The sequence below is a fragment of the Drosophila gunungcola genome (assembly GCF_025200985.1).
Source record: "Drosophila gunungcola strain Sukarami chromosome 2R unlocalized genomic scaffold, Dgunungcola_SK_2 000004F, whole genome shotgun sequence".
Lineage (NCBI taxonomy): Eukaryota > Metazoa > Arthropoda > Insecta > Diptera > Drosophilidae > Drosophila > Drosophila gunungcola.
In genome coordinates, this window is record NW_026453167.1 from 3,418,782 (window position 1) to 3,445,119 (window position 26,338).

Sequence of the window (26,338 nt, forward strand, 5' to 3'; positions counted from 1 at the left end):
ATATACTTACACAATTTGTTATTGTTTCATTGATAAGAAAAATGTTCTTTTTTTTAGATTTTATTAAAACATAATTTTGATGGAGGTGTGTTCTCTTTCTCGATGGGCTCGTTTTATTATGGACTGGCCATAGGTGCGAAAGAGACAACCAGTTGTTACAGGGTTGTCAGGCCTTGCAAAGATTTAACAAATTTTATGTATTTTAAACTTGAAAACTTATTAAATCACCTTAAATACTTAGAAATTTGTCTCATTTAAAATATTTCTTTTGGTGATTGTTTTTTTAAATTTCTTAATGTTTTGAATGAAAGATCATTGTTTTTGTGTGTTATTATGAGATAATTAGCGATCATCCAACGAATAAATTCCCCATGATACTATAGGATCTAGTTTCAAACAGATTTCACTCCAAAACCAGATATAGAGTATCGTTCGAAACATGTTATATACACTTCGTACAGCCGACTTCGGCTCAGAAACGAAGGGGCAGCCATATTGAATTTGCGTCCGAATGGCTGGTGGTCATTCTCGTGTGAAAATTCTTTTCACTCACATTTTGGCTGGTAGAATCAAACATTTTTCCGAATATAAGTCAACATATAGCAAAAATTTGCCGGTTGTGCCGCTAGCTAATAAAAATATAAACACGCGCCAGTTGCACATCGTTTGTTGTTGTTGTTGGCAAACAATAAAAGTGTGTGATTAGCGCGCCGCTTCTTTTTTTTTTTTGCGGCGGCAACTATTGTGTATTTGTTGGGCATTTATTGCGAATATTGGCTGCGAATCTTGGTGATTCCCAGTCCCAGGAGCAGTAGATAGATCAGCAATCATGAGCAGCAGTACTCCGGGCAGCGAAGGTGCCCTGGCGACGCCTTCGCCATCGCCGCTGGCCAAAATGGATGTGGATTTTACTGGTGAGTGCTGGGTGCATCGACCATGTGGCAGACGGATGAGTAACCTGTGCATCCCCATCCTCCCCAGGTTCCAAATACGAGATGCACGCCACGCTGTCAGATGAGGAACGCCGGTTCTACCTGAAGATGTACCCCAATGTGGATCTGGTCAACCAGCGGAAGGTGCACTGCACCGTGTGCAAACTGCACCTGGGCACGGCACCCGGCTTCGAGAACAGCATCAAAATGCATCCCATCCTGCGGGTGACGCACTGCGTCAAGTGCCACGACTTCTACAACAGCGGCGAGTTCTCCAAGGGCGAGGACGGCTCAGAGCTCTACTGCCGCTGGTGCGGCCAGGGCGGCGAGGTCTACTGCTGCTCCACCTGCCCCTACGTCTTCTGCAAGTCCTGCATCGTGAAGAACCTCTCCAAGGGCGTCATCGTGGACATCGAGCAGAACGAGCACTGGAACTGCTTCAGCTGCACCTCCAAGATCCTCTGGCCACTGCGTGCCCAGCACTGGGCGCTGGTCAACTACCTCCAGACGCAAAAGAGGTGTGTTCCCCGTAGTGATAGTCCTGATCCTTATTTTAGTAATTAAATTATGGCTAAACTTGATAAAGCGCATGTCTTGTTTCTTAGCATCTTCTTTAACTTTTGTTCTCTTATGGATTTTTAACTCATTGTATACAATTTTTAAATTTTAAGACTTCCAAATGGTAGCCGCAAATCAAAGTTTACTATACCTAGAGGCCCATTGGCACACCCATACCTTATATAATGTGATTTAAAGTACAAATTAACTGAATCATTCTCTAATTAAGTTAAATATGTTCGCCAAAATCAAGTGGCTATATTAAAATGATATAAACAGAGTTATAAAATCAAGTGGTAAGACTAATGGTAGCCATAAATCTTATTTTACAATATCTAGAGGCCTTTTAGCAGACCATTACCAAAATTATGATAAAAAATTGAAATTAACTAAATAGTTTTTTAATCAAATTTAATACTGTCACTAGCTTTTAATTTTACATATAATTTTAATATGTATCACAGAAAATATAAGTTTAAAATCTACTAGTTTCAGTCTCTACAACAATAGTTTTAAGTCCATTTAGAATTTTACCAAAAACTCATACTGCATGTTTTGTATTTAAAAAAAAAGAAAAAGCATTGTAGAAATACTATATTTTACTTTTTTTTACCATTTAATTGATGCGAGACTCATTTCTCTGGGGCATGAAATTCTACAAACAGAATGCTATTTAAATCATTTTTGTAGTTACATAAATAGAAACATAGTACTTAGTAGCAAGAATCTTGCTTTCAACTTTTATACTGTAACTTAACCATTACCCTTCTTTGTTATTATTACAACAGTATGCTTTTTAAATCATTTTTGTAGTAACATTTAGTTATAGTTATAGTTACATAGTACATATATACTTACAAAGTAGCAAGAATCTTAACTTAACCATTACCCTTCTTCGTTGTTATAGAGCCCTCCAGAGTTTGCAGCTGCCCGAGTCAGAGATGCGCCGCCAATTGTTCAAGGACAGCAGCAACTGCTGCCGCCTGGCCAAGTCCAAGGCCAGCAGCCTGTCCGACTCCATGGAGAGCCTGGAGTCGAATGTGTCCAGGCGCAGCCAAGGCAGCGCTGCCGGCTCGACCAAACGAGCATCCCTGCAGAAGGCCGTTCCTTCGGCTCCGCCGGCCAAACGGCCGAAATCCTCGAATGACGAGGTGGTCTGCACACCGGATCTACTGAGTATGCTGGAACCGGACTGCCAGCTCTCTGTGACCCCCAAGCCGGCTAGTCGTCAGTCGGTGCCAGCGGCCAGTGTCACAACTACAACTCCCAGGATTGTGACCGTCCAGCAGAACTACCAACCCTCTCCAAGTTCCAGCAGCAACAGCAGCACCAGCAATGGAGGTGGCCCCACCACGATGGTTACGCCGCGGAGCAGCCTGCCGCCGCCGCTGGTGCTGAGTGGATCGGGGATTCGCTACCGCCAAAATGCCCCGGGCACATCCTCAAATGTGGTGCGGCGCACCGTGGTGCCCAACTCGGTGAAGACGCCCGGTCCGGTCTTCCACACCATCAGCGGATTCCGGGTGGACTTGAACAGTGCTGCACAACAGGATTCCTACCGCCTGCCCAACGGTCGATTGATTCAGGTGAAGCGCCAGTTGCCGCAAGCCAACCAACCGTCGCCACCGCCTCCTCCGCCGCCCATGGCCCTTCCTCCCCAGGCCGCCGGTGTGGTCATCCGGCCCAGGCCGCCGCTTGCCGCCAACAGGCCAGCGCTGCACATCAGCACCTATGGCAGCAACATGGGCATCTACAATCCGCAGACCAACCAGCAGCAGCGGGCTCCACATGTGCGTGTGGCGAACGCAAGTCAAGTGCCGCCCCCAACACTTCAAGGCCCAGCGCCAAGTGCCAATGGAGGCCAGACCCTCATGATTACCCCAGTACCGCCGCCACCGCCGAAGGTTCCGACGCTGGTGCGGCACAACTTCCCCAACACACCGATGGGCACGGCGCGTGCCCAGCTGCAGGAGCAGATCTTCAGCGCCATGGACATCTGCACCCATCTCACCGGCAAAGTGGTCTCGCTCACCCACTCCAACGCCTACAACCAGGTGCGCAACTACATGGAGCTCAAGGAGCTGTACATCCACATGTCCTATCTGATGACCTACGCCATCGGGCGGTTCAAGAACCTGCAGGAGAAGTGTCTGGTGGACATGCGGGAGAAGGGTTTCAAGAACGACGCCAACAGTCTGGAGAACGGCCAGTTGGCTGCCGGTGAGTTGGAATATTTATATTCTTTGCTAGCTATAAGGCAATATTCCACCAGGAATAAGGGTTAAGCACATGCATATGACAGAATCTCTTTATTAAAGAGGGTTTTTTATTGAATCTTATGAAGAATATTCATATGTTTTTCATTAGCATCGACATAGCCTTGTCCGTCTATTTGTCCGTATGTCTGTTTTTACGCAGCTCTATAGATTAAACTTTCCCAAAAGTCTTTATTTATTTATTCTTTATCATATGGCTTCCACAGAAACAATCAATTGTATGAAAACAAATTATAAATTTCTTGTTTTTAAATATTTTTAAATTTGCCCTTCAGATTTTGATAGCTCACTATTTTAGAATTTCGGTTTTATTTTTTTTTTTCAAACGGAAAATTATATCATATTGCTGCCACATAAATCGATATTGCTTTTCAACATATATGTTACACATGCTACCTTTAGATAATCTTAACATTTTAGAATTTTGTAACGTTTTATAATTACAAAATAGGAATTTTCTAAGTTTTCAATGACTAAACTTATTTTTTAGTTTATTACATTTTAAACTTGCTACAAAATCCTAAATCTTAAAATCTCTTTTTCGTATTTAACAAAAAATCACTTGGTAGAATTAAGTTAGTTGATGTATATTTATTTTAGTTATAAGATGGCACTGTGACACCATTGATGGGTGGCCAGAGTATCCCTTTTCCTGTCTTTGGTGCGTATTTTCGACACATGGATGGGCGTTGGCATTTGATTTCCGGTTTTCGTTTCGCGCGTGTGTTTTTTATTTCGTTTTGATCGGATGAATAGTGATTCCGATGATTTGATGAGCATGTAAGTATGCTGTTTTTATGAAAAACTCTGCGAGTTCCATTTCATTGGCTGCGATGATGATGAGGAGGTTTTGGTTTAGCTTGGTCCATGTGTTTGCAAAATACCATCCAGAACAGGCAATGGAATAGAACCCAGCAGCAGTTTTTTCCCTCGAGGCTGACACTTTGAATCCCTTTCGCTATTTGCAGCCGTGGACTACGTTTGCTATGGCCAGCTGGATGACGTGGATCTCTTCAACACGGGCTGCAATAGCTTCCACAACCAGGTGTACGAGTATCGAAAGAGTCTGCATGCCAATTTGAAGGATGGCGAGGATTGCGACCCACTGCCTCCGCTGATGGCGCTGGGAGTTCGAGCCGAAGGGGATCCCATCGATGAGCCGGAGGAGCAGGAAATCGATGCAGAGCAGCAGCAGCAGCAGCAGCAGGAGGAGGAAGCCGGAAACGAAAAGGATAAGGAAGTGGAGGACTTCGACTACGATGAGCCGGACGATTTGGATGACGACTTGGACGACGATGACCTGGACAACGAGGAGTGCGGTGAACTGGGCACCGAGGAGAGCATGAATCGCAACGAACAGGCTCACGCCTACGATCGCAAGTTGACGCGCCTCCTGCGCGAGTATCCATCGTTGTGGTGCACCCGTCATCCGGACTACGGCAAAAAGGAGGTGACCAACAAGCAGTGGCGTGTGATTGCCTCTCACTTTCCGCGCGGCGACGACATCAAGCTGCGCTGGAAGAACGTCCGCAAGCGTTATGTGCGGATAGAAAGACGCCTGAAGCAGGGAAAGCGCTTCAAGGGCTACTTCGACAAGGCCACCAACTATCTGGAGAACAGGGATCGGCCGAGGAGCGAGTGGCTGGCTGTGGACTGCGGCGAGGATGATGGCGATGGCTTCGAGCGCAAGCACCTGGACGTCATCGAGAACACCATTGAAAACAAGGCGCCCAAAATGATCGCAATGGGAAAACTGAAACCAAAAGTTGGCACTCGAGTGCCAGTGCGTCCACTAGAGGTGCGTGCCATTGACCAGCGCATCATTACCTTTGCCAAAAGTCATCCGGTGCTGTGGCGCAAGTCCGCCGATCCCGAATTCAACAGTATTGACGAGCAGACCCGGAAGTCTCTGTGGCAGAACTTCTGGAAGTCAGCGCCCAGTGAGTTTGCCTTTGGTTTCTATATTTAATAGAAATGCTAATACCTATTTTCCTACACTTCCAGATTATGCCTATGAGTATTTGGTGGAGCGGTGGCAGCAAATGTACGAGATGTACAAGTCCTTTCGACTCAAGAGTATTAAAGACAAGGGCATCTTTGCGAATCTGGAGCTAAAGTACTCCAAGTACTTGGCCAGCTTGTATTTCCTGTACAAGATCGATGAGCAGGACTTGCGGGATGAGTTTGAGCCACTGCAGGATTGTGTGCCAAACGGAGCAGACTCCTCGGGAAAGCTAAAAGACATGCCCGACGACAAGCAGTTCTCGCAGCAACTGGTCCTGGCCATGCGTGCCTATCCCACGCTGTGGAATCCACGCCATGTGGACTACGGAGATGTGGCAGCCAGGGAGCGACTCTGGCCGGAGGTGGCCAGGCGATTGCCCCGGTTTAAGCGGGATGCCCAGGCCTGCAAGCGGCGCTGGCAGATGGCCAAGTTCGCCTACGAGTGCTACTGCCGCGAGATGGAGCGAAATCCGCGGGTCAACGAGCGGAAACTACAGAAGCTGCGCTCCAACTTTCCACTCGAGGAGATGCGATTCCTCAATATTTAGACATTATTACATTCCAGTAATTTACTAGCCTAAGCATAAGATTTTTGTACTTTGAGAGTATAGTTTAAGCTTAAATAAGACGGATTTGCCAAACTTTGCCAGGAGCCATACTTACAAATATAAATTAATTCTTGATCTTTACAAGCTTTTGTGATTAATTTAGTTATTTAAGGGGTTTCATATTATATAAATTATGTAATAAATTTAGTTATTTTATGGGTTTAATGTATAAAGCATTTAAATTATATAAACATTTATTGAAATATAAATTTTAAATCATTCAGTTGAACTAATCACCCCGTTTATTTTTTAGAAAAACAAGCCAGCGATGACGAGGATAATGAAATTGAGATTGTGGAGCCAAAAACGGACACCATTACCATTGATTCGGACAACGAGGATGATACGCCGTCGACCTCAACGCAACAACCTCAGCAGGAGGCTATCATGAAGATAACTTCCGTGACATCGGCGGCACCGAAAAGGGAGCTTCCGCAAAAGGAGAACCAGGTGGACATCGATGTGGCCGCCTTCAGCTCCACGATATTGGCCAGTCTGCTGGAAGTGGAGATCAACGATGGCGCCAACGAACCCAAGTCCGTTTCGCCGGGCCAAAAGAAGCAGCCGCGGAAGAAGACAACCAATAAACCAAATCCGGCACTTTTGCAGCTGGAACGCCAGCGCATGGAGGAGTTCAAGAAGTGTGATGCCAAGCTAAAAATGAAGGCTGTGGTCAAGTTGAGGCGGGCCGAGGACCAGTTCGAGGTGGCGCGAAAATGGGTGGAGGACTGCAGGAAACGGGAGCAGAAGTTGGCCGCCGAGAAGAAGGGTTCGAGTGTGGAAAAGGATGGGCAAAGCGAGGAGCCAGATTCAGCTAAGGAACAAACCGAGGAAAAACTCAAAAACAAGGAAAAAATCGGAGAAATATTAAAGGCGGCAATAAAAGCAAAAATAGGAGAGAAAGATAAGAAAACTGCCGAAGAAAAAGAAGCTCAAGAAAAAAATGTTAAAGAAAAAGAAAATAAGTTAGCGAAAGAAAAAACAGAAAAGGAAAAATTAGCAAAAGAAAAAAAATTGAAGGAAAAATTAGCCTCCAAAGAAATAGAAAAGAAAAAAATATCTGAAGAAGAAAGGGTAAAACAAGACGAAAAGATAAAGACAAAAATTGCCGACAAAGAAAAGGAATTAACAAAGGAAAACATTGTAAAGGAAGTAAAGCAGGACAAATCTAAAAAGGTATCAAAAAAAGATGAAGAATCCGATTCCAAAAAAGTATCGGAAAAGAAAAAGGCTGATGATTCTACAGAAATGGAAGCAGAGTCCGAAATAGTTTCGGAAACGGAACAGTCTGATCCGAAAGAATTGGACGGGGATTCCGAAAAAGTAGCAGAAAACGAACCGAGTGATGAAACCGAAATGGAAGTCGAATCCACAATAGTTTCAGACAAAGAAATGGTTAATCAGAATGAAAAGAAAAACAAACCAGAAACCATTACAAATAAAAATAATATTAATCAGAAAACTATTTCAGATAAAAAAGATACAAAACCAAGTGAAGAAACAGCTACAATGGGAAAGGATAAAAATAAGATTCTCGAAGAAGAAGCTTCTGAGACAAGCAAAGTGGAAAAGAATTCTGGGAAAGAACACAAATCAGAAGTATCAGATAAAAAAGATACAAAACCAAGTGAAAAAACAGGTACAATCGATAAGGATAAAAAGAAGATTCTCAAAGAAAAGCATTCTAAGACAGAAACAAGTAAAGTAGAAAAGAATTCAGAGAAAGAAAACGAAACAGAACAACTCACAGAAAATATAGAGATGACAGAAGAAGCGAAAAAGGATGCCCTTAAAGATTTAGAAAAAGATTCTATTGAAGGTACCCAATCAGAGGTGGAAGATATCCTAGGGGAAGAAAAAACTCTGGAGAGTGAACTGGTAGACCCAGCCATTTCGAACTTAGACGAAGTCATGGACACTTGCAACGAAAACGAAGAGCCTTCCGCAGCGGAACTCATTGAAAGCATGGACGTCACTGAACTGGACGAAACGCCCAAAGAACTGCTAGATTGCGCCATAGACGAGGTCATTGCCATGGATGGCATTGAACTAAGTGCAGCCACTGAGGAGCTGATGAAGGCTTTGGACAGTCCCAGCGTCCTGGTTTCTGAGAACGCCAATGAAGATGAGACTGATTTGGATGCCAACGATCTAATTGAAAATCTGCCTCTCGAAACCACGCAGCCACCAGAGATTCTCTTGAAAGACGATGAAAGCGAGACATCCGGTAGATCTGACCCGCCGACTAAGACTGATGAAAGTGAGTCACCTTTGGCTGGCTCAGCTGAAAATGGTGACCCCGCAATCGAAGCCAGTGAGTGCCCAGTCGATGCCGCACAAGATGAGCCCGCTACGGCGCAGATTGTTGGCTAGTTTGTGGTGATCTTTTGAGGTCCCGCCGACGAGCAAACATAGCACTGGACCTCAAAACCCTCCATTTAAGATTTCTACTAGAAAAGAGCAAAACATTTACACAAAGAGTTTCATGTAAATACTTAACAGTTGCTTATGATTTGAACTCTCTAAAAAGTGATTCATATTTCTGTATATCTTCTTCTGTTTTAGGAATGTCTTATTTTGGATATACACTTGTACAAACTAATTTCAAGCAATTTCCTTAAGGAATCAATATTCTTTTGAATATTAAACAAGCGCAAAGCTCAGCTATGTTCTTAGGTAGCAGCAGCCTCAGATAAGATTAATTTGTACACAAAGTTACAAAAATAAAAATCTGAAAAACTATTTGTAGCAATTATGAACATTTGTAAACCTTCCCATAGAATTTAGGATTAGGTATTGCATTTCACAATGCATTGTTATGTTTCCGGACCGCTTAAAAAGCCTCTTAACCCACGCAATTCATCCAGAAATTCGAGGGGAAATGAATATTATGTAAGCTTCTCTCAATGTTCACTCATAATTGTGTAACCAGAATACATGAAGTACGCCAGTCGATTGCAAGTAAACTAGCACTTAAGTTATTAATTGATATTAATATAAATGTGTATTTTTAAGCTATCTTATGACGAATAAAAAAATCTAAAAAGTTAGCATAAAACTTTAGTGGTAATCAGTTTTAACAGTGAGATTTCCTCGTTATCTGCCTTTTGATAGAGTGTTTAGCTGGCGGTAGACATTTAATGTTGTAGTTTGATACAAAATTCCAGGCCTCCAACATTTGATTGCCAGGCACCGGATGCAGTGAAATGGTTCCCTTGAAGATGCACAGTGGCTTCCAGTGGACATAATTGAAGAGTGGGTGATGGCGCCGCTGGATTCCCGCCTTCTCGGCACAGATGCCAGTGACGAAGACGTCCTCCAGATGCACAAGCGATGTGGTCAGGGATTCCTCGTACAGCCGCAGCACCACGTCCATGGAGAGCAGATAGCCAGTACCGGAGAGATACTTTGGGTACTGCAACCCCTCGAACATGTATTTTGGCACATACCACGGACTCCTCACATCGCTCTCGACCAACATGTTGCAGAACTTGTGGCCATACATCACTCCTTTGCTGGCATTGAAACGATTCCATGGCGACCTCACTTTGTAGGTGGTCTGAAAGTGATAGTCCATTGTATCTCTATAAAGAGGGATTGTACCGCCTAGCAGAAAGTGCAGCAGATTGGGCACATTTATGAAGCTATCATCGTCGCATTTGAGGAGAAAGGCGGCGGTACTCGAGCAACTTCGACTGATGTGCTTCAGAGCCATCACCGATTTAAGCGTAAGGTTGTGGTAACTGTCCACAAAGTTCTCCTGAATCATATCGTTGTAGTGGTTCGCCTCTCTAGTTAGCTTTTCAATCAGCCGCTGGGACTCGATCTTGGCTCGTCCCACAATGAATACAACCTGCACCTTGGCGGTCAGCGATTTGCCGACACCACTCAGATACTCGGCGTACAACTCCACCCGATTTGGCATTATAGGCAGATATATTCCCTCAAGGTGACCGTGAAGTTTGTCAAATTCCTTATAGTTAAACTCCCTGGTATTTCCCCAGGTTTCCCGAATAATCTGCCTATGGGCAAAGTGCTCCAGGCTGGAGCAAACGGCTATGACCAGGAAGCTTTTGCTTTGGCAGAAATTTTGGGGCACTATTAGTGCAGTGTTTTTCTTCTGGTCCAGATAATCACCAACTTTCAGGGGCTTTTCGCGTTTAAAATCGGGCAAATGAGCTGTCGATAAAATATACATATTATTAAGAAATACGTTTTCAATTTTATTTCATTTTTTTTACTCTGTCTATCGTGGTCCTTTATGTATTTCATGATGAGAAACAGCCCACAAATGAAAGCAAGGATTAATTTATACCAGCGAAGTCGCCATATCCTTGGCAGTAGGATACAGAATTTCCGTAGGAGCCTCGTGAGTTTTATCATAATATAAGTTGTTGCTGGCTTAAAATAAAATAAACAAAGGTGACAGATTTGAAAAATAGCACTGGGATTTTCGAAAATTTTTTTTTTTGAAATTTTTGAAAATATTTTATATCCTTGCAGAAATATTAAAAAAGAGATTTCAAACTTTTGCAATCGTATTCTTGTATATGTACGCATATCAAGTTTAAAAACGGTTCAAATCGGTCGTATATATGCTAAACTTCGATGTTTTTTTGGCCCTAAATGTTTTTTTTTATCATATTTGATAAATATCGGTTGACTATACTGACCAACGACTTGGTCATGGTATTCATAAAATTTTTCAAATCGAATTCAAAAAAACCCTAGGAACAAAATCCTAGGAACAATCGGGTAAAATTTAATAATTTTTTTAAGAAATTTACGTTTTATCGCTTCGGCTCCATCCCTTGGCATTAAATATTCGGATTGCCGAGGGTATTATAACCAGTTTTTAATCAGGGAAAGCCTCATTTCATAGGATAGCTAGATATATATTTTGGTTGATCCAAAAAAAGAAGTTCTTAAATGTACATTAAATATTCAATGGTATATTCTTGGAATTAAAAATAGAGATAATCTAACACCGTTGCATCTCGGGCAAATGCCACTGAAAGTTTTTTTTTGGCGGAGGACATTTGCTGCTGTAGTTGGTGACCAGGTGCCAGGCGTCCCACATGATCCAGTCCTTGGCGCGGTGCGTGGTGAAGCTTCCCTTGAGGGCGCACTGCTCGTCGCACTGAAACGGATACATGGACCTGAAGAGCGGGTGATTGGTCCGCCTGATGCCAGCCTTCTCCGCACACAGTCCAGTGACGAACAGGTCCTCCAAGTGCACCATCTTCGTGCCCAAAGAGGCCTTGTAGAGGCGCGGCACCACATCGATGGACAGCAAGTAGCCGGATCCGCACAAATACTGTGGATACACTCCGCCCCGGAACATATAAGATGGCATATACCATTTGTTGAACTTATTGGCTATTGGTGGCACATTGCAGTACTGGCGTCCGTACATCACCTCCTTCCGGGCCGTCAAACGGTTCCTTGATGAGGTCACCCGATAGGTGTTGAGATAGTGGTAATTTGCGGTGACCTCGTTCAGCGGAATAGTTCCACCCAGCAGAAAGTGCAGCAAATTGGGCACATTTACAAAGGTGTCGTCGTCGCATTTGAAGACGAACGCTGTCGTGTTCACACAATTCTGGCTGATGTGTTTTAGAGCCATTATGGCCTTAATGGTGAGGTTATTGTAGGTGTCCATGAAGTTCTCTTGGATCACGTCATTATACTCTTCCGCCTCGTTGGCAACCGCTTCGTTTTCCTGCAGGGAAGCCAAGTTTCTGCGGCCGAGAAAGAAAACAATTCGAATGGAGGCCTCCAAGGAGTCACCCTTGCCGCTTAGATACTCCGAATACAGCTTCAGACGCTCTGGCAGGACGTCCAGGTATTTGCCCTTGAGGTGACCATGAAGCTTTACAAAGGACGAGTAGTTGAACTCGGTGGAGTTGCCCCAGAGTTTGCGGATGGTCCGTCGCCGTTCAAAGTGATGCACATAGGAGCAGACTGCGATGGTCAGGAGGGCCTTACTCCGGCAAAACTGTCGCGGGGCTACAAGCGCTGTATCCTGAGTCGGGTCCAAGTAATCGGCTATACTCCTGGGCGTTTCACGGCCCCAACCCGGCAGCGAAGCTGTAAAAAGAGAGTAATTAGAATAGAAATATAAAAAATTAAAAATACTGTAAACTTTACCATTCCGTTTCCTTGGATCCTGGAAACAAAATATCCTATAGACCAGATAAAAAACAAGCAGGATAGCCGTGATATCTGTATACCTTCTTAACAGCAGCCGCCTAATTCTTGGCAGTTGTACTCGTAGTCGTTGAAACAGCTTAAGCTTTCTAAAAATCGTGAAACGCATTTTTTCAAGTTGAAAAAACCATAAGTTGACCGTTTTCGAAAAGGCAATACAAAAAATTCGTTAAACATTTGGTGTCTTTTTGAAATTTATTCAGTTTTTTGTTGAAGTAATTCATTTTGAACAGCGCCTTATTATATATATGTATGAAAAATAAATAAATACTTACTATTCTAGCTAAAATCTATTTGATTGATTATTTTCTAAAGTCCTGGGAAGCAAATATTTAAGATATATATGAAATCTCGCTTGTGCATTATTTTTAACATTGATATGGAGATTGGGGGTGCCATACATTGACATATTCCAAGATCTTTTACGTACATAGTTTAACGCTGAATGAGTTTTGTCCATATTTCTCTTTTAAAAAAAGAATGGTCTAGAAATTAGTAGGAATACTATAAGCTTTTTAAGCTAACAAAAAATGTATAAATTTTAAACTGTTAAACTCTAAATTTTATGTAAAAGCAACGACGCCTTTCTGTTTATCTTGAAAAGAATTTAAAAAAAAAATAACACAAAGCAAAAATAATATTTTAAAAGTTTTAAATTTGTTCGTTTAAACAAAGTCAAATGCCAACAATAATTTATCAAAGCAACAATGCTATTATTCAAGTTGAATTTTTTTACAAGAAACTAAATTTCGATAAAGTGCGGTCGACGTCGTTGCTTCATAAACAATATGTGCGGTCATAATTCATTTTTGCCAGGCAATCATGTCAACTGATTACTGCGTTTAACCGAATCGTTATCTTATCCGCAGCATGTTGTAATATTAGGAACTAAAAGTCAAACATCTCTACCGAAGCAAGATAACTCTATAGTTTGGGGCTCACCAGAGAACCGGAGCCATGGAAAGATATGGTGGATACAGGGACCTACCCTGGAATCCTAACAGATGGGCCGCTTGCGGAGTCGCATTTGGCTAAAGAAGCGCCCCGGTGCCGGGCACTTGATGGAGTAGTCGGCCACATGGTTCCAGGCATCCGCCATGCTGTCGTCCTTCATCCGGTGCTGCGTGATGGTGCCCTTAAAGGCGCATAGCTGCTTGGAGTGGGCAAAGCTGAAGAGCGGGTGATGATGCCGACTGATCCTGGCCCTTTGCGCACACAACCCCGTGATGTACACATCCTCCAGGTAGACCAGTGAGGTATTGAGCGAGGCCTCAAACAGCCGCTGCACCACATCGATGGACATTAGGTAGCCAGCTCCGGACAGATACTTAGGATACGCCTCTGGCTTGAACATGTACGAGGGCATGTACCACTTGCTGTTCACATCGTTCACTGGCACCACATTGCAGAACTGGTGGCCATAAAGCACCTCACTGCTGGCAATCAACCGATTGTGTGCTGCAGTCACCATGTAGTTGGACCGATCATGGTATTCCAGGGTGTCGTTGTACAACGGTATAGTGCCTCCGAGCAGAAAGTGCAGCAGGTTGGGCACATTCACAAAGGTATCGTCGTCGCACTTGAGGAAGAAGGCGGAGCTATTGGAGCAACTCTTGCTAATGTGCTTCATGGCCATCACGGACTTCAGCGTTAGGTTGTTGTAGCTGTCCACAAAGTTCTCCTGAATGATGTCGTTGTACTGCTCCGCCTCGCTGTGAATGCGCGTCAGCGTTTCGTTGCCCGCCAGCTCGTCATCCCGCTGCCTTCCCACGATGAAGACAATGCGCACCGAGACAATCATTGAGTCACCCTCGCCGTGCAGGTAATCTCCGTACAGCTTCAGACGCTCCGGCAAAGGCGGCAGGTATTGTCCCTTGAGGTGACCGTGGAGCTTCACAAAGGCCGGATAGTTGAACTCGGTGGTGTTTCCCCAGGTCTCGCGAATGGTCTGTCTCTGAATGAAGTTATCTAATCCAGTGCAGACGGCGATTACCAGGAAGGTCTTGCTCTTGCAGAAATCCCTTGGAACAATGAGAGCCGTATTGTGACCATGCTGCAGGTAGTCATCAATGCTGCGTGTGGTTTCCAGAGTCCAATCGGGTAGGCCAGCTTAGGAAAACAAACAATGAATTGGGTTGAAACACACACATTTGTATATATACATATACGATTAAACCCACCACTACGGTTGTGCACATCCAAGTAGATGAGTGGCAGGTAGACCAGGAGCAGCACAAAGACGATGCAGGCACTCAGCGTGTAGCATCCCAGCCGTCTCAGCATCCTGGGCAGCGGCATGCGCGTGCGGCGCTGCATCTTCCGCAGCTTGAGTTTGGTGCGGACTGAGGTCTCCTCTTCGGATCCCGAGGCAGCTGCTCCCGAGCTGGCAGAACTGTCCGCCGCCAGTAGAGAACACTGCTCCTCGTCGCTTTCCGGATTCCGTGTGTTGATCATTTGGCTGTTGATGCGCTAATCTACGCTGGTTCTTTGTCCGCATTTCACTGGATGGTTTTCATTTTTTCAGCCTTTGGGCTGATAAGGGTATCGGAACAGCTTTCCACACCCAGTGATTCACCTTTAAATGCTTTTGCAACTGCTCAGATAATACAATAATTAACCCTATTGAGATTTTTAAAATAATTTTGTTTGTCAGCTGATTAGAAAAGTGCCTGGTGACTATCGATACCGATAGTTGCCCATCACTAGCCACAAGTGATTTGGATTTAAAATAACAGTTAGAAACTCTTGGACAAGCATTATTGCTTCACTTTAATATCACAATTAAATGTATAAGCTTTACTGCTACAACTATTACTTTAAAACAATTTGTAGACCTTTTTTTTACATTTTTAAAATATATTTTGAAAATGAACATAAATTGGTGAATAAAAACCGCAGTTAGGGCTGCAAGTTTTCCAGCTCTTTAAATAATTCATAAAATAAAAACACCCTCATTCTTGGTAGTGCTTAATAATTGTCTAGTTATAATTTGTATTTAAGATGATGTATGTACAATGAATTCGAAAAAGTACGCTCCTAGTCAAAAGTGTGTCAAAAATTCCAGGATTTGAGCGCTTTTTGTTAAGGTTCAATAAATGATTTTGAATGAGCTGAAAAGTCAGTGATTGTTCTTAGCCTAGGTAAAATTAAAACGGACTACACATAAACTCCGTCAGATTAAAATATATAAGATGTGTGAGAAGCCAGCCCTTAAGCGATTGAAGATTGTGACAATGATGACCTGGGTCCAGCCCTAGAAATCGGCGTCCAGGGTGAACACGTTGTCCAGGCGGTTGGTGGCCACGCCCATGCGCTGGTACTCGCCCACCTTCTTCTCGAAGAAGTTGGTCTTGCCGTCCAGCGAGATCATCTCCATGAAGTTGAACGGGTTCTTGGTGTTGTAGATCTTTCCAACGCCCAACTCCACCAGCAAGCGATCCGCCACAAACTCAATGTACTGGGACATCAGGTCGCAGTTCATGCCGATGAGGTTCACGGGCAGGGCGTCTGTGAGGAACTCCTGCTCAATGAGCACCGCATCGCGGATGATCTCGATGATGCGCTCGCGTCTGGGTCGCTGCACCAGATGCTGGAACATCAGCACGGCGAAGTCACAGTGCAATCCCTCGTCGCGGGAGATCAGCTCGTTGGAGAACGTCAGTCCCGGCATCAGACCGCGCTTCTTCAACCAGAAAATGGAGGCAAAGCTGCCGCTGAAGAAGATGCCCTCCACGGCGGCAAATGCTATGATGCGCTCCCCGAAATTGGCCGACTTGGAGGAGATCCAGGACAGGGCCCAGTCGGCCTTGCGCTTCACCGCCGGCATCGTCTCAATGGCGTTGAACAGATACTCCCGCTGGTGCGGATCCCGGATGTAAGTGTCGATCAGCACGCTGTACATCTCCGAGTGCACATTCTCCATGGCGATCTGGAAGCCGTAGAAGCAGCGGGCCTCCGTGATCTGCACCTCCTGGCTGAACCGCTCAACCAGGTTCTCGTTGACGATGCCATCGGAGGCGGCAAAGAAGGCCAGCACGTGCGAGATGAAGTGACGCTCGTCGTCCTTGAGGCGGTGCCAGTCGGTCAGGTCCTTGGACAGATCCACCTCCTCCACGGTCCAGAAAGAGGCCTCAGCCTAAGAACAGAAAAGAACGAATATTGTGAAATTGATAATTCAAACTCTTTCGGTTAAGCTTTATTTTAGAGAATGGTTTAAGCTAATGAAAAGAAAGTTTGAAAATTTCATAATTACTAGCCATGAAATAACTTAAGTGTCTTAAATGATTTTAGTTTAGTGTTTGAATAAATAAATAATAAAGCAGTATAAAACAAGGTGGTGAAATCATAAAGTAAACTGAACCTACTTGGAATAGAACTAAAACCAATTAATGGTAAATGACTACATACATATATAAAAAAGCTTGTGTTTGTGTAACTCAATAAAATTGTAAGAATAGCCGGGAATTGTAAGCCCTTATAAGTACATATCATTACTATAATCTTTTTTCCGGTTTATAGTTGCATGTTAGTAAGGCAAACCACGAATTTAATTTTGATAAATTAGCTTATGGAAATTTTTGAATCGTCTAACAAAAAATAATTAAAGCTAACGTAGATTTCCTCATGGTTTTTATAGTATGTACATGTGTATGCACTCATTATCTCTGACACATTTTCCCGCCAAAAACTTAAGCGTATGTTGACATTAGGTAAACCATGATGCAGTGAATCATGGGAAGGGGAAGGGTTGGGGGTTGTTGGCTGTGGTTATCATTAAGTTTGATTCATGCAATCGACTACGTGACCGGCTTTTGGCGCGCTTTATCTCCAAATGCCCGCCCTTCCATAGTTTTTGCCGCCTAAAAATTGGATTTTCACCACCAACACATAGGGAAGCCTTGGGTATACACACCTTTTTGTACATCTGCCAGATGTCGTGGTACTGGATGGGAAAGATGACAAAGCGACGGGGATTTTCCCGCAGCAGGGGTTCCAGCGAGGGATCGAAGGGAGTCACAGACTTCTCGATCATGGAATTGGCCGATTTTCCGACTCCGTTCTCCGTGGAGGACTCCTTGGACACCTGGCCATTTGCCTCGTGGCCAATGGACATTTTGCGAACGTTGCTGGCGCTCTCCGTCAGAATTTTCTTGCTGGGGCTCTGTTAGCAGGGAAAAACGAAGAAAACATTAATAACTAATTCGCTGCGTAGTACTATTTCCCCTGGGAATCGACACACACACACACACACATGTAAATTGATCGCGGTGTTACGTCTATGTATAGCTGTGAACTTTCAGTCTTATTTCGCGTGTCAATTACCTTGAGCGAGAACTTCTCCATGTTGTCCGCAATGTTTTCCTTGGACGCCATTTGAGTTTGGAGGGTTGTTTGTGTTTGGATTAGTCTTTATGCGTTGCTTGTCTTCTGTAGAAGTGTCTCCAATGAAATTCACTGGGAAGGTGGTGTATCTTTAGCGTAGAGTTCGAAATTTCAGTGGCAAATGATCTGAGAAATGCTGCTGCAGAGGTTTTTATGCCGGGCGGCAAACCGTTTCGATTTACCGCCATTTTTGGTGATGGGAAAAACACGTGTGGGAAATTTCAGGGTTGTCAAATGCTACATGTATCGTTTAAACTCTGTACAGTAACAACGCAAAAGAACAGTTTTAAAATCTACGGATAACAACTAATCAAAACAAAATGAATAATAAAAGTATATATAATTAATTAAAAAAAAAGTAGTCTCCCTTTCATGTGATTTTTTTTAATTCATTAATTTAATTAATTTTTTATTACCATTTGGCTTTTAAGTATTCTAGATACCTTTGTTCAGAAATGGCTAATAAAAAACTAAACGATTTTAAAATTATTTATCAGTGAGAATGTATGAAACTTTTATGATAAGTTTTTGGTCTCGAAATCATTTCCCACTAGCGTTACATATATCAGACTTGACTTGATTATTGTTGTTATTATTATTATTGTTTTCTTATTAACTAATCATAACTAATTTTTTAAGGCATGACAACCCTACATTATTCCAGAAATTAGCACATGAAAAACATTATTTATTTTGGCTACTTTGTAAGAATAATTTCCATATTATATTGTGTGTTTTTTTTTAAATCTACATCAGCTTTTTTTGACGTAGTGGGCTACACTGTCTGGAAGAAAATTTAGGAAATGCAACAGGTGCCTTGGAGTGGATTCCATTCCAACCCTTTATGTTATTAACAGAGTAATAACATAACTGTTTGTTGTTATCGATATGCGATTAATATATGTTGTTTTGCCGGCTAAAATATTAGTAAACAAATAAGGAAAACTTGTGGTTTCTTGTGATTAAATAATGGAAGCCTCATCTTCGGCACACCACAAACGTCTGGAATACTGCGCTACAAGACTGCCATATCGTCAGGGTAGAGAATTAAAGGCTGTTAAGGTGGGTCTTTATTAATGTCATTAAAGTAATTTTAAATATTTCCTATCCTCCTTTTAGGTTTACACAGTGGCCAGTGAATCCCGGCACTTGCTGATCTTTGGCGTGCCCAAAATAAACCTCCAAACTAATCTCAAAACTAAACTACAGGGTTTTGGAAAACTGCAATCTTGCATCTGCATAACGTCAGAGATGGCTTCAAAAAGTAAGTTAAGTTCTGGCAAGTATCTCAGGTTTAACTTTGGACCAATTCTAGTGGAGCTGGAAGCATTTACGGATGTGTTTGCCGTGAAATTTGAACGACTGGAGGTGGCTAGAAGGGCTAAAAAGGTGCTCGATGCCCGCCAGTTCTACGGGGGGATCTTGCATATATCCTATGCTCCAGAGCGGGAATCCATTGAAGAACTCCGGGATAAAATGCTCCAACGCAGACAAGAGGTGGCCCTTCGCATACGGCGGAACCAGAGGGACGAACCTCCGGTGCCGAAAAAGAGCCGTGAAGCCAAATGATTACACGATGTTAACGCTTTATTCAACTTAACTCATTGCAATGAACTTCTAAGGCAGAACGATGTCAGTATTATCGTCACATTCAGAGTGCTAGTAGCTACCACTCCGAAACCCCAACTCCTCGTCCGTTCACTTGGCCAATCCCGCATACTCCAGTACTATTTCTGCTTCGTTCGTCGCAGGTCGTGGTAGTAATTCAGCAGGCCAATGCGCTTCGCCCAAATCTGTGCTCCATATGTGGCCCAAAAGCTGTGGATTACACGAGGATTAGCAAAGGAAACAGGAAAGGGTAGAACCCCCAACTTACATGCCAAACATAGCGCCGCCTAAATGCGCCGCATGATCAAAGAACTTCCAGCCCAGCACAACGCCGGCAAAGTCGATGCCCATGAGCACCTTGATGCCAGCTCCGGCTGAAAATGTCAACGCAGGCAGGAACAGAATGCTAAGCTGGGTATCCGGATACTGGGTGCACACATAGGCCAATAGTGTCATAATGGCTCCCGACTAAAAAGCAACTGTTAGTTTACATTTACTAAATTTGCTTATGGGGTTTTCTTACCGCACCCAGGGACATCCCCGCCTGACTCGTGCCCGCTTTGTAGAGCACGCTCATCAGGCTGGAGAAGACGCCCGCGCTGAGGTAGACCGCCAGAAACTGCTCTTTGCCCAGCGAAAGGACCGCCGCGTTGGCAAAGCTGTGCATCACGTACATATTGGCGAATATGTGCATGGCCGAGTAGTGGCTGAAGGTGGACAGGAACATAGGCCAGCAGACGACTCCTGCGGAAAGAGAATCAAAGTAGGTTGATCGGAAAGCTAGGTTGGAGCTTAACTTAATCATAAATAAATGTCAATTCATTTTTTGTAAGTAAATTCAAAGTTAAAGTTATTACAAAACCTTGGCAACACAATTTATTCCATATTGTTATGTAAAGAATTTGATGCATTTTTGCAAGCAAGTTCGATAATTTAATTTATAGGGTTATATATACCTCCCATTTTAAATAAATATAAAACAAAATTATACTATTGAAAAAATGATTTAAAGATAGTTTACGTATACCCTAATCAATGTTGCGCAAAAATGCAATCGGTTTGATTTACAAATATCAGCCCAAATAAGTTGCACTAGTTTATCTTATGAATTAAGACAATATAAATAAGCGATATTATGCGTAGTTTGATGAACTAAGCTACAATTCTAAAGCTAATTGAAAAACTTAAAATACAAATTAAAAATAGGTATTTTAAACGTAATACATTGGTTTATATAAAGGTTTCTGACAACCGCAACTCGGAATACTACCAATAAATAGGTTACTATTTACTTCTTTTCTGACACTATGGTGTTCTGTTCACCTTTCGATTTCAACACTTACGCGCCGCAGGATTGGAGGTGAAGTAGGTCATCATGGTGGATCTCAGGGCGGGCACGCGCCACATGGCGAAGGCCAACATATTGCAGAAAAAGATGGGGGCGAACATCTTGTCGCCGGGCGTCAGTGAGTCCCATTGCCGCCGCATGTCCTGCTTCAGCTGTGTCCAGTAGTCCCGATCCGCTAGGGAACGGCTCTGCCACCAGCCGAATCTCGCCTGGCGCGCCTTCTCCAGGATGAGACTGCGTGTGTTCTCGTACTCCAGGATGGTGGCTCCCGCAAAGCAGCCCACCGTAAACTAAAGGAGGCAATTTAACAAATAAAGTCCCAGTTTAAATCCTGTCCACTATAAAATCTTACTGCTCCCGTGAAGGCCACCGCCTTGATCACATTGTTCATCGGCACGGTGGTGTTTTGCTCCGCCGCCAGAGGTTCTCCGGTCGCGGGCTTCAAATTGCTGCTCTGCTTCCGGTTGCTGTGGAACTGCCGCCAAGATCGGGCCGCCGGGTGCCCGGAGTTTATCCGCAGGATCGGCACATTGGCATGACATCTGTGGCTGCAAGTTTATGTTGGGTTTGTGTTACTCCGGTTACGGAACTCCCATGCCGCCCGCTTACTTACGCCACCTGGGGCAGCCAACTCCGGCAGAGCGCTCGACTCATGAGCATCGTAGTACGGATCTGGGCCAATTTAGCATGAAATAAACGAAATTTGTTTCTATTTTGCTTCGTGGAGAAGGGCCCGGAAAATTTTACGTGTGGCCAGAGTGTGAAAAGCCAAAAAAGGTTAAGTTATAGGGTACTTATTATAGGTGCGACTATCTATCAGTTAATAAATTATTCGGCACCACCAAATTAAAAATATTAAAAAGATTTTATTCGTTTTTGACAAATTTTTTTATTAATTATTTATTTTACGTACACTTGTTTTTATACCAGAGTTCAATATTTTGTAAACATATATTTCTGTTTTTTTTTTTAGATTAATTATTACAGTGAAAGGAGGGATCATTTCAACAGACTTTTCTCTAGATAGGTTGCGAGTTAGCCAGAAACAATGTACATGTAATATAACTTATTTTATATAAGTTTTGGTAAATTGAGTTTATTTCTTGTTGTAAACTTATTAAATACAAAACACATATTAATTGCATTCGTTTATTAAGTCCGTTGTAAATTAGTTATTCGTAATTTAAAGAAATACTTTCTTATGTGTTATGTGTTTTTGTTATTTTATTTAATTTTTTAGTTTAAAAGACAGAAATTTAAAAAAGTCATCGTATTTGAACTAGAAATCCAACGTTACCCTGACGCCCGTGATGCAATAGTTTACCAGTGGTATTTTAAACTTAGCCGCACACGGTCACACTGCCCACTGACAATATTGGCGTTCCAAAATAAAACAACAACAAAACACGGCTTGTTTTCCACGGCTCGCGAGCTTAAACACCAAACAGCACGTGTCCGCGGCCACCGTGGACGCAAAAGATGTCCAACGGGCGCTACGGAAGATTCGGAGCACTCATCGGCGTCGCCTGCGTGAGCAGCACCCACTGCCGCTTTCTGGTGCGAAGGTCCAAAAGCCGAAAAACGCCCGCGCTGACTCAGATTCTATTTCCATAGATTTACTCAACCAAAAATGCAGAGGTTCTGGCCTACCATGAGCTCAAGCTGCGCCAGATTGTCCACCAGTCCGGGTGGATGGAGTACGACCCGGCGGAGATATGGAAGAACACGCAGGAGTGCATTGAGGTGGCCTATCTTCAGGTTATATCATCATCCGGCAACTAATCAGCAGCGTACTTTTGCAGGTCGCCTACAAGAACCTGGTTATACTAGAGATCAATCCGCATGATATCATCGCCATGGGAATCGTAAATCAGCGGGGCACTGCGGTGCTGTGGAACAAGCAGACGGGTCAGCCGCTGCACAATGCCATCGGCTGGTCCGATTGCAGGAGCACCCCGATCCTGAGGAACCTGCTCCACAATGTCCGCCACAATGTGGACTACGTGCGCTACCGCAGTGGCCTGCCCCTGAGCAGCTGCTTCAGTGCCCTCAAGATTCGCTGGCTGATGGACCACGTCCCCTCCGTTGCCACTGCCATTGAGGAGGGCAAGGTCCTTTTCGGCACCCTCGACTCCTGGCTGCTGTGGAACCTCACGGGCGGCGTGGAGACGGGAGTGCACTCTACGGATCTCACCAATGCCCACTACACCTCCCTCATGAACCTGTCCACGCAGCAGTGGGACCCCAAGCTGTGCCAGTTCTTCAAACTGCCCATGGACATACTGCCACGCATACGTTCCAATTCCGAGATATTCGGCTATGTGCTGGAGGGTCCGCTCCTGGGCCTTCCCATTGCGGGCATGATGGGCGAGCAGCCGGCCAGTTTGCTGGGCCAACTCTGCGTGAAGGCTGGGCAGAACGTGTGCACCCTGGACGACAGCTGCTTTGTGCTGCTCAACACGGCCAAGGAGAAACTGGACTCGGCCAACGGACTGATCACGGGCATAGCGCACAAGCTGGGCGACAAGGTGGCCACCAACTACACGCTCGAGGGAGCCATCTCCAATGCGGGATCCACGGTGACCTGGCTGCGGGAGAAGCTACAGATCAACACTGAGATAAATTCCAACGACAATGTGGTGGAGTCCCTCAACACATTCATCGGCGAGAACTCGATGATCTCCTCCTCCTGTTCGTCCTCCATGCTGAATGCCGAGTGTGGACTGGCGGCCAAGCGGTCGGAGGTCACGTTCGTTCCGGCCTTTCATGGGTTGTATGCTCCCTACTGGCGGCACGATGCCAGGGGCATTATCTTGGGACTCACCAGCCAGACCACGGCGGAGAACATTACGCAAGCGGCTTACGAAGCCACTGGCTTCCAGATCTTCGAGGTTCTGGAGGCCTTCAAGCGGGACACGCCCAACTGGGACCGCTCCACCATGCAGCCTGTGCTCACGTTTGGCGGCGATTACGCCGAGAACTCGCATCTGGTGCAGTTCATAGCGGACATAATTGGCTACATGCTGGAGCGGCCGCAGACCACATCGCCAGCTGGCTTGGGCGTCATGATAGCCGCGGGCGTGACCATGAAAGTGGTATCCCTGCAGTACGCCGTGAAAATGTACGCCCCGCCCACGGATGTCTTCTCGCCCACCACCACAAGGAATCGTAAGTAGAAAGGCTGGAAAACTAATTGCCTAGGAAACAATGTAAACTGTAAATAACATTATAAGCTACAACTTATTAATATCTATAGTATTTACTTAAAACATTATTAGTTTATTTATTGTAAAAACTAAAAATATGTTATTCCCTTTTCAGGTCGCGAGCTGCTCTACAGGCGCTGGGATTATGCGGTTAAGAGATGCCTGCATTGGAACAACTACGAGACCTACGAGGCAGATGTCGAGCTGTTCGCCCAAAGAGAACTTGATCCCAATTTACCAGTTCGACGTTCTATACCCGGTAGTCTGTTCCTGACCACGTCCTTTGCCCTGATCCTGCTGGCTAACTATCTGAAGAACAATCCCATGCTATAGTTTCCAGTCGAGTTAGGGAACCGGCGCAGTTCAATCTAGTCAACTGAACACGTTCAAGAGTGTGCATTAAAATTTATTGTTTAGTTTAGCATGTAATCTTATCTAGTTGCTTTGATATGTATATACAATCCTTTATAGTTTTTTGCCCGCGTTGTAGATCAAAATATTTGTGATTCACCTATATACACCACCATAGATATACAAGTTTCTTCTATAAGCTCATTATGTTCCTCCTATGTTGAACATTCAGTTTAAGCTGTGCGTATTTATTTCGAAACCCAAAGACAATTGTTAAAGCTGTTGCGAGATGAGCACAAAAGTCGACATCATCCTTCATGCGTTATGGAAAGTTGTAACTGAGTAAACCAAGAGAACGTGAAAGCAAACTGTTGAGATTGTGTTTTACAAGTGGAAAAAGCGGAGCACAAGTGGCCAGTGTTTGCCAGCTGAAATCCATTTGCCAGTTAATTAGCTGGCTGGTGCTCCTCCACGAGGAGTAGCATTCATCACCTGCCCCCGGCTGCAGCTCACCACATTGAATGCAGCTTAAGTTATTGCGCTTATTGTTGACACGCGAATTGTTGAAGGAGCAGCAGCTGTGCCCGTGCATTCCGGCCTGCAGCCAATGTGCACTTGAACGCGCCTGCCCCGGAACTGGAGGAGGATGGATGATGGAGCAGGCCACTGGAGGAGCACCCTTGGCTGTTGTTGTCTCTGCTCTGCCCTCCACTTCGTTGTCGTCCAGCCAAGGGAGTCGAGCAGGCGAGGCACTCTTTCAAATGAGTTTTTATGCGCGAGCGTTTGCCAAATGCCCTACGGAAAAACGAGTGAGGCTAATTATTTGCCATTGCGAGCTGTGGATAAAGTTTAATGGCATGATGGCTAATTATTTTGTTAAGAAAACTCATGCATACTATTATTTGCGTTAGCAGAAAATAAAGCAGGGATTAAACCTTCACCTATAAATAGAGGGCACACTACATCGAAATATATTTACTATTATTTACCTAGCAAATGTTTATGTAATCTCTATATGTTGTGAAGCAATAGTAGTCAACAAATAAACCTCTAAAGTTAAATGATTGAAATTATTTTTGCTTTGCTTTTACTTAGACAATTTTGTTATATTTTCTTAATATTTTTTGTATGTACGTGTTACACAGTTACTTCCTTAATAGAATGTCAATACTGGATATTAATTGAAATACTGTTACAGTAATATGTAATGTAATATAAACTGCCTTTATAAAGCAAGTATTATTAATATTTAAATGTATTATCTGGTGAAAAACATTCAAATTCAAAATATACTCAATAAAATTGATGGATTTTAATGGTTTACTTTCCAGGGGACTTTTAAGGTAGCTAGCCCATTAAAAATAAAATGTACTTACTCTGATAAATCATGTATCTCAATAAGCCATCTAAAATTCTGGTTAACAAACGCAGCTCATTTGATTGTCGGTTATGGCCAACCTTGAATCTCAGTCTGCAGAATTGGTTTGCATTTGAAGACAAAAAGCGTCGACGGAGCGCAGTAAAATGTGAAATTTGTGCAAACAGTGAGACAGTTTCCCCTTCGCAGGGGAGGGAGGCGTAGGCAGGGGGCGTGGCAGTCACCCAAGACGCAAGTAAACTTTGCACGTAGTCAATTTAAATAAATTAACACGCTGTTGTGTGAGTGTGTGGGTGGGATAGATAAGGATAAGGCAAGGGGGTGGCTCCTTCCGATAGCCAGGATACAAATGGGTTGTAGTAGCAGTGTCCCACTGTGCTGCAATATGCCAAAATGCGAAGCATTTGACATGCCCACGTAGCCAGGACGTTATTCCTGGTCAGGAGGGGGAACCCTCGGAGTACTCGGTACTCGGTA

At 44.0% G+C, this 26,338-nt stretch overlaps 8 protein-coding genes across 10 annotated transcripts; 3 read left to right on the forward strand and 5 right to left on the reverse strand.

The window, feature by feature from the left end:
• The first annotated feature begins 440 nt into the window (after positions 1-440).
• On the forward strand, positions 441-9,428 carry LOC128254436 (xin actin-binding repeat-containing protein 2). 2 transcript variants are annotated; one of them, XM_052983547.1, is made up of 5 exons: positions 441-914; positions 982-1,450; positions 2,398-3,710; positions 4,735-5,706; positions 5,771-6,470. In XM_052983547.1, the coding sequence occupies exons 1-5, from the start codon at positions 830-832 to the stop codon at positions 6,316-6,318; spliced, it is 3,387 nt and encodes a 1,128-aa protein (XP_052839507.1). In that variant the 5' UTR covers positions 441-829; the 3' UTR covers positions 6,319-6,470. The 2 variants fall into 2 exon arrangements, with proteins under 2 accessions (XP_052839507.1, XP_052839506.1); XM_052983546.1 differs by lacking the exons at positions 4,735-5,706; positions 5,771-6,470 and adding an exon at positions 6,632-9,428 and having other exon boundaries at positions 444-914.
• On the reverse strand, positions 9,389-10,846 carry LOC128254446 (beta-1,3-galactosyltransferase 1). Its single transcript, XM_052983573.1, has 2 exons — positions 10,620-10,846; positions 9,389-10,557 (listed from the first exon to the last, which is right to left on the reverse strand). The coding sequence occupies exons 1-2, from the start codon at positions 10,759-10,761 to the stop codon at positions 9,455-9,457; spliced, it is 1,245 nt and encodes a 414-aa protein (XP_052839533.1). The 5' UTR covers positions 10,762-10,846; the 3' UTR covers positions 9,389-9,454.
• A 495-nt stretch (positions 10,847-11,341) lies between these two features.
• Positions 11,342-13,119, reverse strand: LOC128253841 (beta-1,3-galactosyltransferase 1). Its single transcript, XM_052982525.1, has 2 exons — positions 12,529-13,119; positions 11,342-12,468 (listed from the first exon to the last, which is right to left on the reverse strand). Exons 1-2 carry the CDS (start codon positions 12,695-12,697, stop codon positions 11,360-11,362), a joined length of 1,278 nt encoding a protein of 425 aa, XP_052838485.1. The 5' UTR covers positions 12,698-13,119; the 3' UTR covers positions 11,342-11,359.
• A 141-nt stretch (positions 13,120-13,260) lies between these two features.
• Positions 13,261-15,222, reverse strand: LOC128253840 (beta-1,3-galactosyltransferase 1). Its single transcript, XM_052982524.1, has 2 exons — positions 14,769-15,222; positions 13,261-14,697 (listed from the first exon to the last, which is right to left on the reverse strand). Exons 1-2 carry the CDS (start codon positions 15,040-15,042, stop codon positions 13,586-13,588), a joined length of 1,386 nt encoding a protein of 461 aa, XP_052838484.1. The 5' UTR covers positions 15,043-15,222; the 3' UTR covers positions 13,261-13,585.
• A 320-nt stretch (positions 15,223-15,542) lies between these two features.
• LOC128253842 (ribonucleoside-diphosphate reductase subunit M2) lies at positions 15,543-18,145 on the reverse strand. Its single transcript, XM_052982526.1, has 3 exons — positions 17,911-18,145; positions 17,501-17,749; positions 15,543-16,723 (listed from the first exon to the last, which is right to left on the reverse strand). Exons 1-3 carry the CDS (start codon positions 17,959-17,961, stop codon positions 15,842-15,844), a joined length of 1,182 nt encoding a protein of 393 aa, XP_052838486.1. The 5' UTR covers positions 17,962-18,145; the 3' UTR covers positions 15,543-15,841.
• Positions 18,146-18,860: 715 nt separating this feature from the next.
• LOC128254121 (RNA-binding protein 48) lies at positions 18,861-19,562 on the forward strand. Its single transcript, XM_052982952.1, has 3 exons — positions 18,861-19,032; positions 19,090-19,234; positions 19,286-19,562. The coding sequence occupies exons 1-3, from the start codon at positions 18,940-18,942 to the stop codon at positions 19,537-19,539; spliced, it is 492 nt and encodes a 163-aa protein (XP_052838912.1). The 5' UTR covers positions 18,861-18,939; the 3' UTR covers positions 19,540-19,562.
• On the reverse strand, positions 19,540-21,702 carry LOC128254120 (presenilins-associated rhomboid-like protein, mitochondrial). Of its 2 annotated transcripts, none has more exons than XM_052982950.1 (6): positions 21,540-21,702; positions 21,279-21,474; positions 20,922-21,216; positions 20,102-20,322; positions 19,847-20,046; positions 19,540-19,788 (listed from the first exon to the last, which is right to left on the reverse strand). In XM_052982950.1, exons 1-6 carry the CDS (start codon positions 21,584-21,586, stop codon positions 19,698-19,700), a joined length of 1,050 nt encoding a protein of 349 aa, XP_052838910.1. In that variant the 5' UTR covers positions 21,587-21,702; the 3' UTR covers positions 19,540-19,697. The 2 variants fall into 2 exon arrangements, with proteins under 2 accessions (XP_052838910.1, XP_052838911.1); XM_052982951.1 differs by having other exon boundaries at positions 21,536-21,690.
• A 544-nt stretch (positions 21,703-22,246) lies between these two features.
• On the forward strand, positions 22,247-25,553 carry LOC128254083 (glycerol kinase). The gene is made up of 4 exons (XM_052982896.1): positions 22,247-22,483; positions 22,541-22,669; positions 22,729-24,094; positions 24,248-25,553. The coding sequence occupies exons 1-4, from the start codon at positions 22,406-22,408 to the stop codon at positions 24,463-24,465; spliced, it is 1,791 nt and encodes a 596-aa protein (XP_052838856.1). The 5' UTR covers positions 22,247-22,405; the 3' UTR covers positions 24,466-25,553.
• The last annotated feature ends 785 nt before the right edge of the window (positions 25,554-26,338 follow it).

Excerpts from the sequence above, each read along its gene's own strand:
- LOC128254121 (XM_052982952.1), top strand. The coding sequence starts at position 18,940 with ATGGAAGCCTCATCTTCGGCACACCACAAACGTCTGGAATACTGCGCT. Across the intron at positions 19,033-19,089 it reads GAGAATTAAAGGCTGTTAAG|GTTTACACAGTGGCCAGTGA; the intron begins GTGGGTCTTTAT and ends TCCTCCTTTTAG. Across the intron at positions 19,235-19,285 it reads GTCAGAGATGGCTTCAAAAA|TGGAGCTGGAAGCATTTACG; the intron begins GTAAGTTAAGTT and ends GACCAATTCTAG.
- LOC128253841 (XM_052982525.1), bottom strand. The coding sequence starts at position 12,697 with ATGCGTTTCACGATTTTTAGAAAGCTTAAGCTGTTTCAACGACTACGA. Across the intron at positions 12,469-12,528 it reads GGATCCAAGGAAACGGAATG|CTTCGCTGCCGGGTTGGGGC; the intron begins GTAAAGTTTACA and ends CTCTTTTTACAG.
- LOC128254083 (XM_052982896.1), top strand. The coding sequence starts at position 22,406 with ATGTCCAACGGGCGCTACGGAAGATTCGGAGCACTCATCGGCGTCGCC. Across the intron at positions 22,484-22,540 it reads GCACCCACTGCCGCTTTCTG|ATTTACTCAACCAAAAATGC; the intron begins GTGCGAAGGTCC and ends CTATTTCCATAG. Across the intron at positions 22,670-22,728 it reads ACACGCAGGAGTGCATTGAG|GTCGCCTACAAGAACCTGGT; the intron begins GTGGCCTATCTT and ends GTACTTTTGCAG.
- LOC128254120 (XM_052982950.1), bottom strand. The coding sequence starts at position 21,586 with ATGCTCATGAGTCGAGCGCTCTGCCGGAGTTGGCTGCCCCAGGTGGC. Across the intron at positions 20,323-20,921 it reads CACCTCCAATCCTGCGGCGC|GAGTCGTCTGCTGGCCTATG; the intron begins GTAAGTGTTGAA and ends CTCTTTCCGCAG. Across the intron at positions 20,047-20,101 it reads CGGGGATGTCCCTGGGTGCG|TCGGGAGCCATTATGACACT; the intron begins GTAAGAAAACCC and ends GTTGCTTTTTAG.
- LOC128254436 (XM_052983546.1), top strand. The coding sequence starts at position 830 with ATGAGCAGCAGTACTCCGGGCAGCGAAGGTGCCCTGGCGACGCCTTCG. Across the intron at positions 915-981 it reads AATGGATGTGGATTTTACTG|GTTCCAAATACGAGATGCAC; the intron begins GTGAGTGCTGGG and ends CATCCTCCCCAG. Across the intron at positions 3,711-6,631 it reads GAACGGCCAGTTGGCTGCCG|AAAAACAAGCCAGCGATGAC; the intron begins GTGAGTTGGAAT and ends TTTATTTTTTAG.
- LOC128253840 (XM_052982524.1), bottom strand. The coding sequence starts at position 15,042 with ATGATCAACACACGGAATCCGGAAAGCGACGAGGAGCAGTGTTCTCTA. Across the intron at positions 14,698-14,768 it reads GGATGTGCACAACCGTAGTG|CTGGCCTACCCGATTGGACT; the intron begins GTGGGTTTAATC and ends TGTTTTCCTAAG.
- LOC128253842 (XM_052982526.1), bottom strand. The coding sequence starts at position 17,961 with ATGGCGTCCAAGGAAAACATTGCGGACAACATGGAGAAGTTCTCGCTC. Across the intron at positions 17,750-17,910 it reads TGGAGAAGTTCTCGCTCAAG|AGCCCCAGCAAGAAAATTCT; the intron begins GTAATTGACACG and ends CCCTGCTAACAG. Across the intron at positions 16,724-17,500 it reads TCTGGCAGATGTACAAAAAG|GCTGAGGCCTCTTTCTGGAC; the intron begins GTGTGTATACCC and ends TTCTGTTCTTAG.
- LOC128254446 (XM_052983573.1), bottom strand. The coding sequence starts at position 10,761 with ATGATAAAACTCACGAGGCTCCTACGGAAATTCTGTATCCTACTGCCA. Across the intron at positions 10,558-10,619 it reads AAAGGACCACGATAGACAGA|CTCATTTGCCCGATTTTAAA; the intron begins GTAAAAAAAATG and ends TTTTATCGACAG.